This window comes from Chiloscyllium plagiosum, chromosome 6 (assembly GCF_004010195.1).
Source record: "Chiloscyllium plagiosum isolate BGI_BamShark_2017 chromosome 6, ASM401019v2, whole genome shotgun sequence".
Taxonomy (NCBI): domain Eukaryota; kingdom Metazoa; phylum Chordata; class Chondrichthyes; order Orectolobiformes; family Hemiscylliidae; genus Chiloscyllium; species Chiloscyllium plagiosum.
Window position 1 is genome coordinate 57,548,071 of NC_057715.1, and position 21,203 is coordinate 57,569,273.

Here is a 21,203-nt window from a genome sequence, read left to right on the forward strand (position 1 = left end):
ATGAAATGCACATTACAGCAGAACAACTTGTATCAGGATGATTATGTAACGGTTTATAAAATCATGAGAGATGACTATCAAAGGTCTTTTCCTTGGGTGGGGCAGTTCAAACCTAGGAGGCATATTTTTAAGGTGAGAGTGAAAAGATTTAAAAGGGACCTGAAGGGCAACCTTTTCACTCAGAAGGTCGTTTGTTTGTGGAATGAACTGCCAAAGGAAGTAGCAGATGCAGATACATTTACAAAATTTGAAAGACATTTTGACAGGAATGTCTATAGGAAAGGTTTAGAGGGATATGGGCCAAATGCATGCAAATGGGACTAGTTTAGTACGGGAAACTTGGTTGGCATGTATAAGTTGGACTGTTTCTGTGCTGTATGACTCTATGCCTGTCTTAACCATAATGTTATTAATGCTAAATCATGACCTCAATGTTTCCCATACCATAGAGCTACTATTTTTAATAATGGCAAATAGCTGTGAAATTAAATAACCATAACTTTTAGCCCATTAGTTAGTTTACTCCTTTTAAAAAAAAAAGATATTAAAGGAGAAAAACATGAAAACCTCTTGTTATTGCAATCTGAAAATCACTTAAAATTCTTCAGACCTTCACTAATTGATATGTAAGCTCTGCATGAATAATTAACATGAAAATAGTCTTTTGTATTAGCCATAAACAAAACAGAAATCTGGCTAGGAGAATGAATAGCTGTTAATGGAAATTATTAGTGGCTAACAATAGAGGGCATGTAATGGCAGATTGTGATAACAAGTTCTGGTGTGAGGGATTGGGGGCTAGGATAGATTGAACTCGATATTGAGACCTGAGTGCTGCAAGATCCCCAAGAGGAAAATGAGGTGTTGGTCTTCCAGCTTGCACTGAGCTTTGCTGGAGCACTACAGCAAGCCCGAGACAGAGATGTTAGCCAGGGAACAGACTGGTGTTTTAAAGTGGTAGGCAACTGGAAGCTCAGTCTTTTTTGTGGGCTGAGTGTAGATTCGATTAGATTAGATTATTTACAGTGTGGAAACAGGCCCTTCGGCCCAACAAGTCCACACTGCCCCGCCGAAGCGCAACCCACCCATACCCCTATATTTACTCTTACCTAACACTACAGGCAATTTAGCATAGCCAATTCACCTGACCTGCACATCTTTGGACTGTGGGAGGAAACCGAAGCACCCGGAGGAAACTCACGCAGACACGGGGAGAATGTGCAAACTCCACACAGTCAGTCGCCTGAGTCGGGAATTGAACCTGGGTCTCTGGCGCTGTGAGGCAGCAGTGCTAACCACTGTGCCGCCGTGCTGCCCACCTTCTGCAAAGCGGTCTACACTTTGTTTCCCCAAGTTAGGGGAGACTACATTGTGAGCAATGAATGCAGTCGACTAGATTATGTGAAGTGCAGGTTCACATGGAAGATATGTTTGGCCCCTTAAATATTGAGGAGGGGGAGGTAAGTGGGTAGGTTCTTGCAGGGGAAGGTGCTGTGGGGCTGTGAGGGTTGTTGGGAGTGAAGGAGAAGTGGACCAGGATGTCCTGGAGGAACAGTCCATGTGGAAGGCAGATAAGGAGAGGAGGAGAACATGTGTCTAATTGTGACACCTATCTGGAGGTGGCAGAAGTGGTGGCTGATGAACTTCTGGATGTGGATGCTATTGGATGGTAAGTAAGGACAAGGTGAACCTAATCTCTGTTGGGAAGAGAGGGGGGTGAGGGTGGAAATGCAGGAGATGTGTTGGACCCAGTTCAGAACCATGTCAAGAACGGTGCTGGGGAATCCTCAGTTAAGGAAGAAGGTGGGCATTTTGGAGGCTCTTGTCGAAGTTGGCCTTATCGGAACACATGCGATGGAGGCGGAGAAACTGGGAGAATGGAATGGAGACTTTACAGCAAGCAAGGTGTGCAGATGTATAGTCAGTGGATTTATAGTGGATAATAGTGGCTAGACTATCACTAGAAATAGAAACAGAGATGTCGAGGAAGGGAAGGGAGGAGTCAGAGGTCGACCAGGTGAAAGTGAGGGAGGAATGGAAATTGGAACAAAATCAATTAACTTTTCTAATTCAGAACGAGAGAGAGAAGCAGCACACATGGTATCGGAGGAAGAGTTGTGGGTGGGGGCCAGAATAAGATTGAAACAGGGAATGTTCCACGTTCCCCACGAAGAGACAGGCATAACTAGGGCCCTTGTATGTATCCATGCCCACACCTCTGACCTGAAGAAAATGAGTGGAATTAAAATAGAAGTTTGTCAGGGTGAGGACAAGCTTGGCCAAGCAGAAGCGGAGAGCCCTGAGACCATCCTGATGTGGGTTGGACGTGCAAAGGGATTGCACGTCCATGGTAAAAAAGGAGGCAGCTGGTGCCTGCAAACTGGAAATGCCAAAAGTGGGATAAAACATCGGAGTAATTGTGCATGTAAATAGGCAAGGATTGGACCAGGGACGAAAAGACTGAATCAAGGTAGGAAGAGATAAGTTCTCTGGGGCAGGAGCAGGCAGAAACAATGGGTTTGCCCGTGCAGTCCTGTTTGTGGATTTGTATTTGGTGTAGCTTTTATAAAAACACCTATTTTGAAATAGGAAGACGAAAATAATAATTTTTAGATTTTTGTTTTTCTAGCCTTCATCAAAGGTTAATACCTTCAATCACCACAGCATATCATCTGTGTTCCTATCCCAGTTATAATTACTGCTGCAAAATGTTTTGCAACTTTCTTCCCCTCTACACTTTGCGTCTTGCTCAACAGTGTTCTTTCCTCAACTCTTCTTAAACTTTCACTTGTCCAAAGTGCAAAATTCAAATTATGCTTTGTACTAAGTATTATTTATCCATTGCCTTTAGCACCACTGACTGACATTAGCTTCCTTTCTTGCAGCACATTTAGTTTCAAATCCTCATCCTCAAATTTTTCCAACCCACATTATTGCAACAATTCCTCAGGCTTATAGACTTCACCATACCCTTTGTATTTCTGATGGTTCTTTCACTCAGCTATTACTGAAGGAGCTTGCAGTCCCCTTTTGGAATTCCATTTTAAATATACTTTTAGAAGATGGTGAAGTATTTTGGGGAAAAAAGGACACGTTAAAGGATATATTTTAGGTGTTGTAATATATTCAACAAAATAATTAAACTAGTCTGAAAGTTTAGTCATTTGTTAAAACATCTCAAGGAAAAGTGTTGATATAATAATGATCAATAGCATTGCTTTATTGCTAGAACTATCTAAAGGCTTGATCCTGACAATTTTAAATAAGCTTTGTAGTGTTAATTGTTCTGTTGTTTGTTCACTATTGGTATTCTTCATTGGTTAACCCTGGTTGGTACACAATCAAATGTAAACAAAGCTGAAAGAATGTGAGAATCTAGAGCTGAAGCATGGTGTAGACATAAAATAGCATTATTAGGATACAAATGCAAATAGAAACTAGTGCAAATGTCATGTCTCTCTGAGATATAAGAAATTTACAGTAAAACTTGATGGAAAACTAAAAATTGCATGAATTGTATTTTCTAAATGGTATCTTTTTTTATTTTGTAGGATTGGGATTCAGTATTGCTGGTGGTGTGGGTAATCAACATATTCCAGGAGATAATAGTATATATGTTACAAAAATAATTGATGGAGGAGCTGCACAGAGAGATGGAACATTACAAATTGGGGATCGACTGCTTATGGTAATGAATCTTATTTTTTTGAAGAACATTATTACATTTTGAATACAATAAATCAAAGAACTGCAGATGCTGGAAATCTGAAACAAGAACAAAAATTGCTGGAGAAACTCAGCAGATCTGGCAGCATCGAGGGAGAGAAAGTGGAGTTAACATTTTGAGCTCAGGGACTCTCCTTCAGAATAATTCTGGGAAAGGGTCACTGGACTCAAAACATTACCTCTGATTCTCCAGCAATTTCTGATTTTAGAGTTTTGTGCACAATTAGGTAGGATACAACAAGTAAGATGTAAGAAGGCATTTTGCATTTAGTGTTGCAAAACTAACAAGATTAGTAGACCATTGAAGACTGGATTTTTTTTCTCCAAAATAGGTTCCATCCTCTGGTAAAGGTCAAAACTCCCATTCAGGAGAAAAATGACTCTTATTTATCCAGCTACTTTAACTTCTTCAGAACATCACAAAATGTTTCCCAGTTAAAGCAGCAGCCAGGAACCTATACCTTCAATGTGAAGCATGATTACAGGACCTACCTTAGTGACCTGGATATTCAAGATTCGAGTAGGATTCCACGGTTGTTGACATTCTTTCAGTATCTTGTGCAAAGATTTTCCTTCATTCATTAATTGACCTACCTATAACTACCCATAACCCATGTGGCAGTTCTCTGGCCTCAGCAGTGCCTGGTAGCAATGACCACTGTTAGACTGCACCCAGTCCCTGTGGTTATTGTCAATGGCACCAAATGCAACCCAGGCTGGCAAGGCTAGAAATGATGGCAAGCTTTTGGATTTTGTTGGGCAGAGCAGAGAGAAAACACAGGTGTGGGAAGAAATTGTGGGGCCTCTGGTGGGTAAATTCGGCCCTTAAAAGAGGTACCCACCCTCTTCCCAGCTGCCAGCCTGCGCAATGAAAATTACTGGGCTCCACTTGGTGCTAACGTCTTCAGCCCAGGTAAAATTCTAGAGGCCTTCATAAGACACTCTTAATTTTCCACTAATTGACCACTTGAGGGTCTTGATTGGCCAAAAGGTGGGTGAGTTGCCTGACTCCTTCCTGTTTGGGTAAAATGCAGTGAGGATGGGGGCATGTAGGTGCTGGGAATGATTCCCTGTCATTTCACTCCAATAGGTCATAAATCCCTGGCTAACATGTTAGATTATTGACTCATCTGCTGAAGTAGAGTCCCAGATATTGGTGCTACTTGAGAATTTCCTTTTAAAGAAAGTTGAATTCTTATGTTGTTATACATGAAACTGATATTTACTGCTTTGCATGGCATGCAAATTCAGGAAGGAATTTTATGCAGCTTATTTATATATTCTCATAAATGCAGCACACCAACCAATAAATACAATTAAGAAAGTAATTCAATTTCAATATTGAACCTCTCCTTTAAAGGTAAATAACTACAGCTTGGAAGAAATAGCACATGAAGAAGCTGTAGCGGTGCTGAAACACACAGCAGATGTGGTATATCTTAAGGTTGCAAAACCTGCTACTGTTTACATAAATGACCCTTATGGACCTCCTGATATTACACACTGTGAGTGATTTTTTTTTAATCCTTTAAATCTTAATCTTGAGTTATTGCTGTAAGTTTGTTCAGAATTGTATCACTCAGTTTAGATGATTAATGCTGTTACTAACCACTCTAGGAAACAATATTGAGTTTTCTTCATGCAAATTCTGCTGCCACTCTCTCAGCTCAATAAGACCTTCAAAGAAATCAATAAGTTAATATTTCTAGCTTTACAGCAAAACAGAAATCCAATTATAAGCACAGTATTTTAATTAACAGTTTGTTTTGAGTTAAGACTGGTGAGGCTTCAATCCTGATTTTGACTCTGCTAGTGAATGAGTTTTGAATGAGTTAAAATCTCACTTTAAATACTGTCTAGTGTTTGGCTTACATCAGGTCAAGCAATTGTAAACAGCAAAATGCAAAGCTTGATTTCATTTTGTTTAGATCCCGATGAATTATTCATTGTGATTAAGTGACAGTTTCTTTCTTCTACTGGCCACCTGGGGTCACCACAATACTTGCTGATTATCTTGCCCTGCCATAGTCAGTCATTCCTCTTCAAATATTATTGTTTTTAAGTCTGTCACCATCACACCTTTCCATCTGGCCTTAAGCTTTCCAGTTCCATTTCTTGCCATTCATTACTGACCTCACCACATTTCCTTGCTCTCAGTCTCTCTCTGAATCTTGACAGCAGATGGCCATGCCATTTCAATCCCTTCTTGATTACATAACACTCCACAATACTTTTTCCAGTACTCTAACTAAAGCAAAATTTGCTTAATTTCTATTTCCTCGCTTCTATCTTTCACCAGCACTGACACCAAGTACATGGTTAAAAAAATCACACAACATCAGGTTATAGTCCAACAGGTTTAATTGGAAGCACACTAGCTTTTGGAGCGCCACTCCTTCATCAGGTGGTTTGGAGGACATAATTGTAAGGCACAGAATTTATAGAAAAAGTTTACAATGTGATGTAACTGAAATTATACATTGAAAAATACCTTGATTGTCTATTGATTCTTTTATCTGTTCGAATACCATGATAGTTTCACTTCTTTCACGTGTAAATCACAAAACTTTTTTAAAAGTTGCATTCTCCGGTTAACTGTAACAATTGGTGTTAGCTAGTCAATATGTTGAAGGTGTTAACCCCCTGTGTTCTGTGTCTATGCCATGATGTTTAGATTGATTCTAATCTAAAAAGTGAGGTAACAGAGTTTTACATGAATTTATGCAGTTTTTGAGCTAAGTACAATGTAACTCTGCAAGTACAAATCCACCCCACAAAGGTATATGTTGCATGTGGGTGTGTGTGTGTGTGTGTGTGTTGTACACCCCAGTCCAACACCGGCATCTCCAAGTCCTGACCAAGCACATGAAACTACTCACTTTCTCCAAAATCTCCATCTATAATCTTCACACCTTCACTTTGATCTACGTCATGGTGGTTCAGTGCGTAACATTGCTGCCTCACAGGTCAGGGAGTTGGGTTCGTTTCCAGCCTCTGGCGACTCAGGTGTGGAGTTTGCACATTCTCCCTGTGTCTGTGTGTGTTTCCTCCGGGTACTCTGGTTTCCTCCCACAATCCAAAGGTATACAGGTTAGGTGAATTGGCCATGCTAAATTGCCCATAGTGTTCAGGGATCTGTAGGTTAGGTATATTAGAAAGGGGTAAATCTGGAGCAATAGGGTTGGGAAATGGGTCTGGGTGGGTTACTCTTCGGTTGGTCGGTGTGGGCTTGTTGGGCCAAATGACCTGTTTCCACACTGCAGAGTTTCTATGATTTCTTTCTATGATTACTGTTCCAGTACAGTTTCTTTTCCCATTCTGCCATTAGCTGTAACATTTATATTCATTGTCAATTTTTCTTGCTTTGCTACCCTTCAAATTTGTTTCCTGGAGAACCATGATTTGTATTCCATTTCTCACCATCAAGTCAGTTACTTCACTTCACTTCCTTGTCAGACTAAGGTTTAGATTTGCTCCTTTTATTTGAGCTTTCTCAAGGCCTGGTGTGTGGGGATTGGGGTAAGGACATGGGACTGAGACTTGGGACTTGCACTGATACATGCTAATGTGCTGCACCAGTGATTAGGTTAGTTACATTATTATACCCTTGGATTCAGACATATCTCAGTGTGTAAATAACGAATTACTAATTTTTTTTCAGCCTGTGTGTGATGATACAGTGTCTTTAAGAGATTATTTTGTCCTTTTCTTTATTATGAAGAAAGATTGAGACAAAGGCACCAATCAGTCAGCTCAAGTCAATAAAGTAAACAACTTGTGAGGCCTTGGGCTTTTTAAAATATTGGAACAATAGTGGCACCTGAATGGGTGGAGTCAAGGTTCCCGAGAACAAGGACTTTTAATTTTAGCTTGCAGCAGTTGCTGGGTTGGAAGCTGTAGTACATGTCTTCCTGCTACACTCTGATGTTGATGTCTTTTCCTCCTGGACTGGAGAATTGCATGTGAGAAAATCTATTTTACTGAATTTGCCTTTACCAAAGTTTGTATTTATGGGATGTTACTACATTGGAACAGTTGCAGTTCAATAGTTAAATAACCTGTTGTTCTGTTTTGCAATAGAGTTAATTTATTCTGATATCGTCTTCCTTTTATTATATTTTAACTACAGTGCATGAATAAAGTGTGTTTCTTCAAGACTGGTAGTTTGACCAATCAAAGCTCTGACACTTGCCTTTTAAATAAGAGAAAATTAGCGTCTAAGCTGCCTTCTTAATATATTTTGAGGGGGTTTGGCCAGGTTCATAGCATATGTATGCAGATTTGATTTAATTGGAAAATGAAAATGCTTGCTGTCATGGTTTTCTCATTTGTGTCATGCCGATATAGTTGCAAAAGACTTCAAATCCTGAACACGCAGTCACACATGGTCCCTTAAGAACATTCCTGATGAAGGGCTTATGCCTGAAACATCGACTCTCCTGCTCCTTGGATGCTGCCTGACCTGCTGTGCTTTTCCAGCACCACCTTAAGAATGTGGCTCAGTTGTTGCCCAGCAACCTGTCAAACCTTTTGGATTAATTTCAGGATATGCACATTTTTTATCAGAGCAACAAGTAGCAGTCCAACAACCAGGCATATCCAACACATGTTCACCTACTCAGTTTCCCCGTTTTCAGTTTTTCTTCTCTCCTAACTAACTAAGAGTCATTCCTCATGGCCTAACTTTCTTTCTCTCTCTTTGGGCTCAGATTCTACCTATCCACTCATCCTCCCAACCTGCTCCTGGATCATGACATTAGTGTAAATAGCATCTTTTTATAGCTACTACCAGTTCTCAAAAAGGGTCATTTTATACAAACTATTAACTCTGCTTTCTCTTCACAGATGAGGCCAGACCTGTTGAGTTTCTCCAGTGTCTGTTTTTGTTTCAGCTCTTCAGCATCCACAGTTCTTTGTTTTATTTAATGTAGTTACCTTGCTTGTCAGCGGTCCTCAGTCAAGAGGGTTCCCCTGATTTTATTAAGGCAGTGTGCTGCATTAATATAACACTTGCACCATGTAGGCAGCAATATTTCAAAAACTTAAGGGTGTAGTCCTCATTGAAGACCACTGAGGCAATAATTAGTCAGGGAGTGCTGGCACAGTAGTTAAAGGCAGTCTTTAATACCGGTCAAGATATTGGCCACAATAGTGAGTTTCATCCTGAAAAATTAAGAGGAGTGGTGGAGTTGGTGGGGAGAAGAGGAGGCTTGCTGCTATCGGAAAGAGACTCAGGAACCTATTCATTAGGAGCTATAGGCTGGGGGAAGGAGGGATGATAATTGTGAAAGGGTCAACCTTAATTAGTAGGGGTTCTAAGGTAAAGTATAGATTGGAAGGTGGTCATGCAAGTGAACTGTTTGTCCAGGATCAAGAGCAGTCTGGTTTCAAGGAGCTGGATAATGCATAAACGTACTTACCACCTCCGGAGTCTCCTCCTGTGCAGGTGCCTGCTATTACTATTGTGTCTCCATATGAGGAAAGGCATGTGCACTGCCTGCCAGGTTTCCCATCTCTCTTAACGCCTAGACTTTAGTCTTGACGACCAAAGGCTTGTGTGATGGTGTGCAGGTTTATGTGCCTCTCCAGTGGGTTCTGGACCTGGCAGCCATTAACCTGTCCACATAAGCAGACAAACAGAGCAGTTTGGACTTCATAATGTAGCTGAATTCCTGAAGCCTAGGCAATATTTATCTTCTGCTCCTTTTCTCCCTGGGGATGCAGTCGATGACTGACATCATTGGGTTGTCTCTGCCGTGTCTGAGTAGGTGCCTGTCCTCCAGCAGCTTTCTGTGTGCCAGTGGCCTGGGACATTTTTCCTTTAGCTAGGCATGAAGCTACTGCAGTATGGTATTCACCATCTTGTGCTCCCAAATTTTCTAAGGCTAATATTTCCACTAAGGTCTCAGAATTTGAGTTGTTGGAGGTTGAAGGAGATAGTCCTTCTGATTCTCCCTTCATTTGTACTCTCCTTCTCAGTGGTCGAAAGGTGGCTTCTGGCACACTAGGCCAGTCCTTTGCAAAGATTGTGGATTCCACTAGTACTTGTAAGACAAAGAAGAGAGGTGTCATGGCTGAAGTAGTGTGTAAGGTATGACATTGATATTTGAGTTACTCTGAGTTGTAGAAGAATGATGAATAATCCTTATTTGGTTGGTGGGACTCCACTTCGCGTAAGACAGTCTGTCCATTTTGATATCAGCCTAGTGAACCTTCTCTAGACTGCCTCTAATATCTGTACATCGTGCATTTGATAAGGAACCCATAATTGTTCACAGTATTCCAGCTTAGGTCTGACTAGTGACTTGAATAATTTTAGCAAAACCTCCCTAGCTTTGTATTCCATTCCCTTTGAAACAAAGGCCATCATTCCATTTGCCTTCACTATTACCTGTTCAATTTGGATTGTAGGTTTTTGTGATTGATGGATGAGGATTCCCAAATCCCTCAGTTCCATAGCTTTCTACACGCTTTTCCACTTAAATAATATTCAGCTCCTCTGTTCTTCCTGTCAAGTTTCCCCCCGCTCACTTATATTGTCAATATTCCTTTGCAGATGTTTTGTGTCATCCCCTTGCCTTCCCACCTACCTTGTGTCAGCCACAATCTTGGCTACAGTATATTAACTTGCCTTATCCAATCCATTAATATGTATTGTAAATAATTATTGTCCAAGGATTAATCACTATGGCATACCACATTTTATGGGTTGCTGTCCTGAAAGTGTCCCCTTATCCCAATTCTCTGTAAGTTCCCCTCTATCTCTTATCATTTAAACAAATATAAGATGCATCATTCATTCGGTAGAGCAAATCAGGGCAGGATTTATACACTTAATGGTGAGATCCTGGGGACTGTTTTTGAACAAAGAGACTTTGGAGTGCACATTCATAGTTCCTTGAAAGTGGAGTCTCAGATAGAGAGGATAGTGAAGAAGGCGATTGGTAGGCTTGCCTTTTTTGGTGAGTGCACTGAATGTTGGGAGATCATGTTGCAATTGTACAGGACACTGGTTAGGTCACTTTTGGAATACGCATTCAATTCTGGTCTCCCTGCTATAGGAAGAATGTTATGGAACTGGAAAGGGTTCAGAAAGAATTTAAAAGGATGTTGCCAGGGTTAGGGGGTTTGAGCGATAGGGAAAGGCTGACTTGGCTGGACCTATTTTCCATGGAGCATTGGAGGCTGAGGGGTGGTCTTATAGCAACTTATAAAATCATGAGGAGCATGGATAGGATGAATAGTCAAGGTCTTTTTGGCAGGATAGTCCAAAACTAGAGGGTATAGATTTAAGGTGTGAGGGAAAGAATTTAAAAGGGACCTAACAGGCAACCTTTTCATGCAGAGGATGGTGCATGTGTGGAATGAGCTGCCAGAAGAAGTGTTGGAGGTTGGTACAATTACAAGATTTAAAAGGCATCTCGATGGATATATGAATAGGAAGGGTGTAGAGCGTTATGCATCCTTTATAATGAACGCTTAACAGTTTCCCAATAACAAATGTCCACAGAACTGGCCTTTTGTTGCCATTTTTTTAAGTTTCCTTTCTTTTACAATAAAGATGTTACATTGGCAGTTTTCCGAACCTCTGGGACTTCCGTAAGATCTGAGGATTCTTGGAAGATTGCTATTAGTGTATAGTGCATTACTTTTTTTAATATCCAAGGTTACATCCCATCAGATCCAGGTGACTTTTAGTTTTCCTGGCACATTTTTCTCTTGTAATAGTTATTTTATTTGTTTCCTCCCCAACTCCTGACTTCTGATTATTGAATATTTGGTATCTCCTACTATGAAGACAAATGTAACATATTTATATAACTTCTCAACCATTTCCTGATTCCCTGTTGTTAGTTCCCCAGCCTCATCTCTAAGGGGCCTATTCTTGCTTTGGCTTTTTTCTTCCTTTTTATACATTTAAAGAAACCTTTGCTGTTCTGTCGAGGTAGTATTTAGAAGTTTACCATCAAAGTTTATTTTTTCCCACTTTATTCTTTTGGTTATCTTTTACTGGTTTTAAAACTTTCTCAATCTTCTATCTTACCACTAATCTTTGTCTCGTTATTTTTTTCTTTCAGTTTCAACAAGGACACCTTGTACATCTACACTTTTCAACCTCTTACCATTTAAGCAATACTCTGTACATTTTTTTCTCCTACTAAAGTGGATAATTTTTTTCCACATAGTCTTTATCAGCCCATGTTATTTCCCTTTCACTAAACCTGTCCAAATCCTCCTGAAAGTGTTCTACACCTTACTCATAGCACACATTCCCATTTACCTTTATATCAACCTGCAAATTTGGGGATATTACATTTGGTCGCCAAATCTATATTTTATTTTTCATATTCAAATGTGACCTTGGATTTCAACCCATGTCCCTAGAGCACCAACCGGTGCCTCTGGATCATTAAAGCAGTGACATTCCCACTACACCACAATTTACTGGCCTGGTCATCAAATTTAATTTTTAAAAAATTAACCTATTCTTCTAATCAATCTATTTAGAGGTGTAATTACACACCTCTGGAGTAGATAGGACTTAAACCCGGGCCCCTCGGTCAAGGTGTAGGGACACTACCACTACGCCTCAAGAGAACATTAGTCAATAAATCTACATATTTTCTAATCAACCTGTTCAGAGATGTTATGACACATCTCTGGAGTAGATGGGACTTGAACAGGTCTCCTGATACAGTGATAGGGACACTATCACTGTGCCACAAGAACCCTTGGATGTCAAATCTAATGTTTTAAAAAATTTAACCTATGTTCTAATCAACATGTTCAGAGATGTTATTACATACCTCTGGAGCAGCTGGGCCATCTATGCAGACCTATCAGATCCAGGGGCAGGGACACTACCATTGCACCACAAGAGCCCTTGGTCATCAAATCTAATGTTTTTTTAAAAATTGTTTTTATTTTAGCTATTTTTCTCATCAACCTGTTCAGAGATATTATTACACTTCTCTGGAGCAGGTAGGACTTGAACCCAGCCTCTTGGTCCAGGTATAGGGATGCTACCACTGTACTGCAAGAGAGCCTCCTGTTTTTGTTTATATTCAGCCAGGGACAAGAGTGTTGCTGGCTAGACTAGTATTTATTGCCCATCCTTAGTTGCCCAGAGGTCAGTTAAGAATCATCAACATGTGGGAGTGACATGTAGGCCAGACCAGGTAAGGATGGTAGTTTCTTTCCTTGAAGGACACGAGTGAACCAGATAGGTTTTTCCAACAATCAACAATGGATTCCTGGTCATCTTTAATTCCACACATTTATTGAATTCAAACTCCACCATCTGCCATGGTGGGATTCGAACCTATGTCCCTGGGTTAACAGTCTAGTGATAATACCATTAAGCCATTGCCTCACTGGTCCTCAAATCTAAATCATTGATATATATTGTAATCTGCTAGGGCAGGAAACGGATATCTGTTGGGTTGCCATATACATATGAAGCTTGGCTCTCTGATATGGTGGGGTAATGGTGGAGTCCTCAACCCCCTACCTCCCCTATGTCTCAACTGACCAAGTCTATCAACTCTGAATATCCAAATGACTGGCCACCCCCTTGATTGTGCATGGCCAGCGCACTTAGCAGAAGACCTATTCACTGCTAGTCTTGTCATTAGGACATTGGATTCAACTACAAGACTCCACCCATCTATTTTAGTCCAATTGTACCAAACACTGTCAAGTTACCTCTTCGCCACTTTTTTCTGGGGAAAAAACGTCAGCCTGTCCAGTTTCTCTTGATAGGTGGAACTTGTCAATTGTGGTCGTATTCTTATAAATCGATTTTGCAACTTGCCCAGTGACTCGAAAGTTTGTTCTCAATATGAAGCAAGTAACTGAGTATTGAACTCTAAAGTTCAAGTTTATTCTGATCAAATTTCTTTATAAGTTAAAAAAAGCATGTAATTCATTTAAAATGAAACCAAAGTTTTGTTTATATGTTTATACCTAAAATTACTGAATTTTTAAAATTTCTTTTTGTAATTGGTGATTCTGTATCCTTGAGTAACTATGCTCCTCTGTCCCATTTAGACTCTTAGTTTTGAAATAATAGGTGTCCTTCTTACTCTTGCTATCAAACATACCAGTTCTCTCTTCTGTACAGTAAAATTGATTTGTTATTTACATATCTCTTCTGCAAATAAGTGTAACATGGGAACAGTTCAAAAATTTGTTGGTGATTGAGGGAAATTTTAAGCAGTTCCAACGTCAGCATATTTCAATTGTATACTATCATGGAATTTGACTGCAACTTAGATTTAATAGGATTTCCCAGATTTGAGAAACGTGGCAGTGAAGCTGAGGTGAGAGTGGTCTGCTGGTTATTGTAATAGTTTAAGATTATAATGCCCAATCTGAATGAAAATTCAGTTCAGTTTAAAATCAGATCAACTATGATTTTATTGAATGGTGGAGCAGGCTTAAATGGCCGAGTGGCTGACTCTTGTTCCTTGTGCGTATGTTCACTCTCAGTTGCTTCTTTAGAAACTGGGTAGGTGAAAATTCTTGTTTGTGAGAGACTTATTGATAGAGTTGGAAATGCTCACACAGGGAATATCATAATTGATTTATTTAGTTTGATGTGTTTATTGTCACATGTACTTGTTACAAGTACAGTAAAATATCATGTCACGACTGTCCAGTGCCATTTTAAAAACACAGAAAATAATCCAAGACATAGAATCTAAAAATTAAAAAAAGAAATAAAGTTAAAAGATCAACATTATGGGCCTCCTTGTTAATTGTCTTAGCCATGGGCCTGGATCTGATCACTTCCACCCTAAAGCTGAGTCCAGCGCCAGCATGAAGCACTCAGCCAACCTCAAATCCCTTTGTTGCACCTCTGCCACTGGAACTGTGGCCATTCTTTGGCAGCTTCTTGCCTCCACTGATTTCATCACTGCAGGGATGATCAATGCAGCTAAACTGCCAGGTCCCGAACTGGGCCAAAACTCAATGCTGAGTGATGCCTTAGCTGAATTTGGTTTTCTTCCTCATCCCAAGTCAATCAACATCATCAACAGCAAGCGTCCACCGTCGAGCAGGTTGTATGTAGCCAGCAGAGAAGAGAGAAGTAGCGGCATCAAGATCACAAGAGGCAGCACCCATCTGACAGTGTTTATAGACAGAGGCTTACTTGAAGCATGTGTTTATAAAAGTTCAGATCATATAGTCACAGATATCTGCAATTTCCTAATAGTCCTGTTACCTGCTGGCTCTTGTAGCCCATGCGCATTTCCAATGACTGTGCCCTCAATTTCCTTGTCTTTGCTTCCTCCAAAGGCACAGAGATGTAATTTTTTGAACTACACACAACGATTTAATAAGATAGCAGATGGATTGTTTGCAAGGTTTGGGAAATATGTCAACTTTCTTTGGAATGATAATATGCAGGATGTATGTGAGTGTGTATTGACTTCTGCCTCTGTGCTGGTTTCTCATAGGTACAGAGTGCCATTGATTATATACATATGGCATTTTAAACACTTCATTGCGTTAGCCAGTTGCTTTTGACAACTGCAAGGATGTTATTCAATCAATCTTCAGCTGGTGTGCAATCACAAAAAGAGGTGCAGTCAGAATTTCATATTATTTTCACGTCACCTGATGCTTTCATACTACATCAGCCAAACATCCTCAATGTGTTTCAGACCTGGAATCAGCTTTAAGGTTTGACTGGCAAATATAAAAATACCTTGAAACTTGATTGATGTCACCTCTGAGAAACCCTGCCATTGAACACAGGGTGCTGTAACATGAGCCATACGACAACCAGATGTAATTGAGCAAACAAACAACATGCTTTAAGTTACTATAGGGCCTAGATAGGTTTGGAGGATTATAATGATACAAGATTCACCAGTAAGGGGTACAGACAGGTGTTTCTGCGGCCGCAGATGTGAATCAAGGATGGCATGTTGCCTCCCTGGTACCAGGATGAAGGATGTCACAGAGCAGCTGCAGGACATTCTGGAGCGAGAGGGTGAATAGCCAATAATCATGGTACACATGGGTACCAATGCCATTGGTAAGCAAAGGGATGAGGACTTGAAAACCGAAGATAGGAAGTTAGATAAATTAAAATGCGGGATCTCAAATGTAATAATCTCAGGATTACTCCCAGTGCCACATGCTAGCAAGAGCAGGAATAAAAGGATAGATCAGATGAATGAATGGCTGGATAAATGGTGTACTAGAGAGGAGTTTAGATTCGAAGCATTAGGACCATTTTTGTGGAAGATGTGAACTTTACAAGCCCAATGGGTTGCACCTGACTGGAGCTAGGACTAGTATCCTCACAGGGGCTATTACTGGTTCCATTGGTGAGGTTTTAAATTGGTATGGTACAGGATTGGAAACCAAAGTGTGTGCTTAGGTGGGTCAGATTCAGATCAGGAAATGGGAGATAGAACATTAGTTAATGATGTCGTCAATGACTCAGAAAGACAAAAGAAATGGGGATTAGAAAGCAGCAGCAAAGGAAATTGATTGGGTTGAGCTGTTTATCCTTCAGTGCAAAGAGCATTACTAGGGCAAATGATCTAAGGGCACAGACAGACACATGATAATATGTTGCCGTTGCTATAACCGAAACATGGTCAAAGGGGGGGCACAATTGGCAGCTCAGTAACCCTGGATAGAGACTTTTCAGGCAGGATAGAGTGGGTGACAAAAAAGGAGGGCGGGATAGTAATATTGATAAAATAATCAGTTACAGTTGTGAGAAGGGATGATATCCTAACCACGTTAACAAGTGAGATTTTATGGGTTGAGCTGAGAAATAAAGAAGGAGTAGTCGCAGTACTAGGAGTATACTACGGACCCACGAATAGTGAGAGGAAGATAGAGGAACATGTGTAGAAAAGTTTCTGCCTGTAAGAATAAGAGGGTAATAATAGCAGGAGACTTTAACTATCCAAGTATCGACTGGGTTTCAAACAATATAAGGGGCATTGAGGGTGAAAACTTAATGCTCTGTGTCCAGGAAAATTTTTAAAGCAATACATGACAAACCCAACAAGAGGAGATTCTGTATTTAGTTTCGGGAAATAGAGTCATAGATATGTACAGCATGGAAACAGACCCTTTGGTCCAACGCGTCCATGCTGACCAGATATCCTAACCTAGGAGCAGGATTTTGCTGCTCCTCCAACGCTGCCTGAACTGCTGTGCTCTTCCAGCACCACTAATCCAAAATCTGGTTTCCAGCATCTGCAGTCATTGTTTTTACCTAGATATCTTAACTTAACCTAGTCCCATTTGCCAGCACTTGGCCCATATCCCTCTAAACCCTTCCTATTCATATACCCATTCAGATGTCTTTTAAATGCAGTAATTGCACCAGTCTCCACCACTTCTTCTGGCAGCTCATTCCATACACGCACCACCCTCTGTGTGAAAAAATTGTCCCTTAGGTCCCTTTTATGTCTTTCCCCTCTCACCCAAAGCCTATGCTCTCTGGTCTGGACACTCCCACCCCAGGGAAAAGACTTCGTCTATTTATCCTATACGTCCCCCTCCTGATTTTATAAATCTCTATATGGTCATCCCTCAGCCTCCGATGCTCCAGGGAACACAACCTGAGCCTATTCAGCCTTGCCCTATATTTCAAATCTTCCAACAGTGGCAACATCATTGTAAATCTTTTCTGAATCCTTTCAAGTTTCACAACATCCTTCCAATAGAAACAAGACTAGAATTGCACGCAATATTCCAACAGTGGCCTAACCAATGTCCTGTACAGTCTCAACATGACCTCCCAACTCCTATACTCAATACTCCGGCCAATAAAGGAAAGCATATCAAATGCCTTCTTCACTATCCTATCTACTTGTGACTCTACTTTAAAAGAACAATGAACCTGCACTCCAAGGTCTCTTTGCTCAGCAAACCTCCCCAGGAACATTAACATTATGTGTATAAGTCCTGCACTGATTTGTGTTTCCAAAACGCAGCACTTTGCATTCATCTAAATTGAACTCCATCTGCCACTCCTCAGCCCATTGCCCATCTGATCAAGATCCCAGTGTACTCTGAGGTAATCAAGTTCATGAGATATGATTTCCCACAAACATAGCCATGCTGACTATGCCTAATCAGTCCTTGCCTTTCCAAATACATGTAAATCCTGACCCTCTGCCCACCACCAGTGTCAAGCTCACCAGTCTATAGTTCCCTGTGTTTTCCTCACTACCTTCCTTAAATAGTGGCACCACGTTAGCCAACCTCCAGTCTTCTGGCACCTTACCTATGACTATTGATAGTACAAATATCTCAGCAAGGGACCCAGCAATCATTTCCCTCGCTTCCCATAGTGTTCTAGGGTATACCTGATCAGATCCTGAGCATGTATCCACTTTTATGCATTTCAAGACATTCAGCACCTCCTCCTCTGTAATATGGACATTTTTCAACATGCCACCAACTATTTCCCATATTTTATATCTTCCATGTCCTTCTCCACAGTAATGGGTGGTGAAGTGACATTGGGCAACCATAACAAAGATAGTGACTACAGTTTGATTAGATTTAGTATTATTATGGAAAAGAAGAGATAAATCAGGAGTAAAAGTTTTCGACTGGGGATTAAGCAAATTTTACAAAACTGAGAAGTGATTTGGCTGAAATAGACTGGACAGGATTGCTAAGGGATAAATCAGAGGGAGGCACTAAAAAATGAGATTCTCAGGGTACAAAGCAGACATGTCCACTCCAAAAATTAAGAATGGAATTGCCAAATCTGAACTCCTATGGTTGTCTATAAAGTTACAGACGATTAAACAGAAAAAGAAAGCTTATGATTATCCCAAAAATCTCAACGCTGCAGGTAACCTAGAGGAGTATTGAAACTACAGAGATCAAATTAAAAAATGAAATAAAGAAATCATATAAAGGACATGAAAAAATATTACCAACCAATGTAAATGAAAACTCAAAGATGTTTTTCTAGTATATAAACAGCAAAAGGATAGTCAAGAGAAAGGTAGGATCTATCAGAGATGAAGATGGGAACTTTGAGGAGATGCAGAGAATATGGGAAGAATTTTAAATTAATTCTTTGTCTCTGTATTCACAAAAGAAAGGGGTGATATGGGTATAGTAATCCAAGAGCAGCATAGAGTTATAGAATTATAATGTATACCCTTTGATCCAACTTGTCCATACTGACCAAGCTTCCCAAACTAAGCATCCCATTTACCTATGTTTGGCCCATATCCCTCTAAACCTTTCCTCTTGATGTACCTGTCCAAATGTCTTCTAAAAGTTATATCTGCATCTACGCTTCTTCTTGCAAACCATCCATTGTGTGGAAAAAGTTGCCCATCAAGTCCCATTTACATTTTTCTCCTCTCACCTTAAAAACTATCTCTTCTGGTTTTGAACTCCTCTCCCTAGGGAAAAGACCTTTATTTATCACCTTGTTGACACCTCTTATGATTTTATAAACCTCTAGAAGATCAACCCTCAACCTTCTATGCCCCAGTGAAAACGTCCCAGCCTATCCACCCTTTCCGTATAACTCAAACCCTTCAATCCTAGTAACACCCTTGTAAATCATTTCTTCACCATCTCCATTTTAATCATGTCTTCCTGTAGCAGGGCAACCAGAACTGTACACAGTACTTCAAAAGTGACCTTACCAACATCCTGTATGACCCCATTGTGACACCCCAACTTCTAAACTCAGTGGCCTGAGCAATTAAGGCAAGTGTTATGCAACTTTAAAAGAACTACGTACCTAAACCCCTAGGTCTCTGTTCAACAACACTAACCAGGGCCCTACCATTAACTGTGTAAGTATTGCCCTTGACTGTCCTATCAAAATGTAACACTTTGAATTTATCCAAATTAAACTCCAGTGCCATTCCTCGGCCCATTGGCCTGAGTAGAAATAGAAAATAGGAGCAGAAGGAGGCCATTTGGCCCTTCGAACCTGCTCTGCCAATCATCACGATCAGTCCAACTCATTACCCTAATCCTATAGAAACATAGAAGGTAAGAGCAGGAGGAGCTCCTCCAGTTGATCAAGATCTCTTTGTAATCTTAGATAACCTTTACTGTCGACTATACCACTAATTTTGGTGTCATCCGCAAACTTACTAACCATGCTTTTGAAATTCTCATCCAAATTGTTTACATAAATGGCAAACAACAGTTGACCCAGCACCAATCCCCGTGGAACACTGCTAGTTACAGTCCTCCTGTCCGAAAAACTACCTTCCACCATCACACTGTGTATCCTACTGTTAAGTAAATTTTGTATCCAGTTAGCAAGCTCTCCCTGAATCCCATGTGATCTAACTTTAATAACCAAATTACCATATGGAACCTTTACCATAGGCTTTACCAACGTCCATGTAGACAGTCTTAGACAAAATCATCATAATGAGAGAGGAAGTGTTAGAGTGGTTGGAATCATTGAAAGTGGATACCTGGGCCGATGGATTGTTCTATAGTAATCATGCATTAAGACTCCCAAATTCCCATGTACTTTATGCAGTCTTTCCCCATTTATAAAATATTCAGCTCTTCTATGCTTCCTGCCAAAGTTAATAATTTCATATTTTTCAACATTGTATTTCCATTTGCCAGGAACTTTTTCCTCTATTTGACAAGTCAGAGTAAGGGAAGTACACTGTGGAAGTAAGTGAATTTGGAACTTTGCTAAGCTTTCCTGACTTGGATGGATCACTGGAATATTTCCGACATTGGATCCATATAACCATGATGAGACTCCTGCTCTTTACACCTTGACTACTTCCAAGTACATGTCCTTTGTGGGGCAGTAAACATTATTTTCTATCAGCAAAGAAAAGAACCTCCCTCCTCACCCCTATTGCATCCAGTAGTCCATCTCTGCTCAATCTTTGTAATCCTTGATTCTACCTCAACATCTACTTAGCACACTGACCAGAGCTTTAATATTTCTCCAACATTTTATGTGTGAATTGAGCTTTTAAATAGTTAAAATGAATTGCATCTGTGTCAGATGGGATCACACTCAGAGAAGGCAAGAAAGGAGGAAAAATGACAATGAGCCATCCTAGTTGAAAGCAGTTTTCTGAAATGTTCTACGGTCTTGATGTTTTGTCATCCACTATTACCCCCCATCAAGTGACCCACTTGGATCTTGCTCCACTTTATTATCAATACCAAATTCCAGTCCTAATTTGGAGCCTATCATCAATATAGACAGAAGCTTACTTTAATATGACAATCCTCATGTAAAGGAATTGTTGTGAACAATGTATAGTATTTATGTGAGGGAAGCAGGGATTTAAAGAACCTCCTGATGATGAAAAAGATTGAAAATTGAATTTATTTTAGTTGTCTTTTGGGATGAGGTAAGTAGTAGAAAAGCCAGGAACAAAAGGCACACAAAAAGACATTCAAGAAGGCAGCTCATCACTGCCTTCTCAAGGGCAACTAGTGATGGGCAATAAATGCTGGCCAGCTAG

General features: G+C 40.3%; 1 protein-coding gene across 12 annotated transcripts in view; it reads left to right on the forward strand.

The window, feature by feature from the left end:
* dlg2 (discs, large homolog 2 (Drosophila)) overlaps window positions 1-21,203 on the forward strand; it is a 968,837-nt gene that overhangs the window by 489,296 nt on the left and 458,338 nt on the right. For all 12 annotated transcript variants that reach the window (XM_043691613.1, XM_043691618.1, XM_043691619.1 and 9 more), the window contains 2 exons: window positions 3,552-3,688; window positions 5,087-5,231. In XM_043691613.1, coding sequence (XP_043547548.1) covers window positions 3,552-3,688; window positions 5,087-5,231 — 282 coding nt within the window. The remainder of the gene's footprint in view (window positions 1-3,551; window positions 3,689-5,086; window positions 5,232-21,203) is intronic.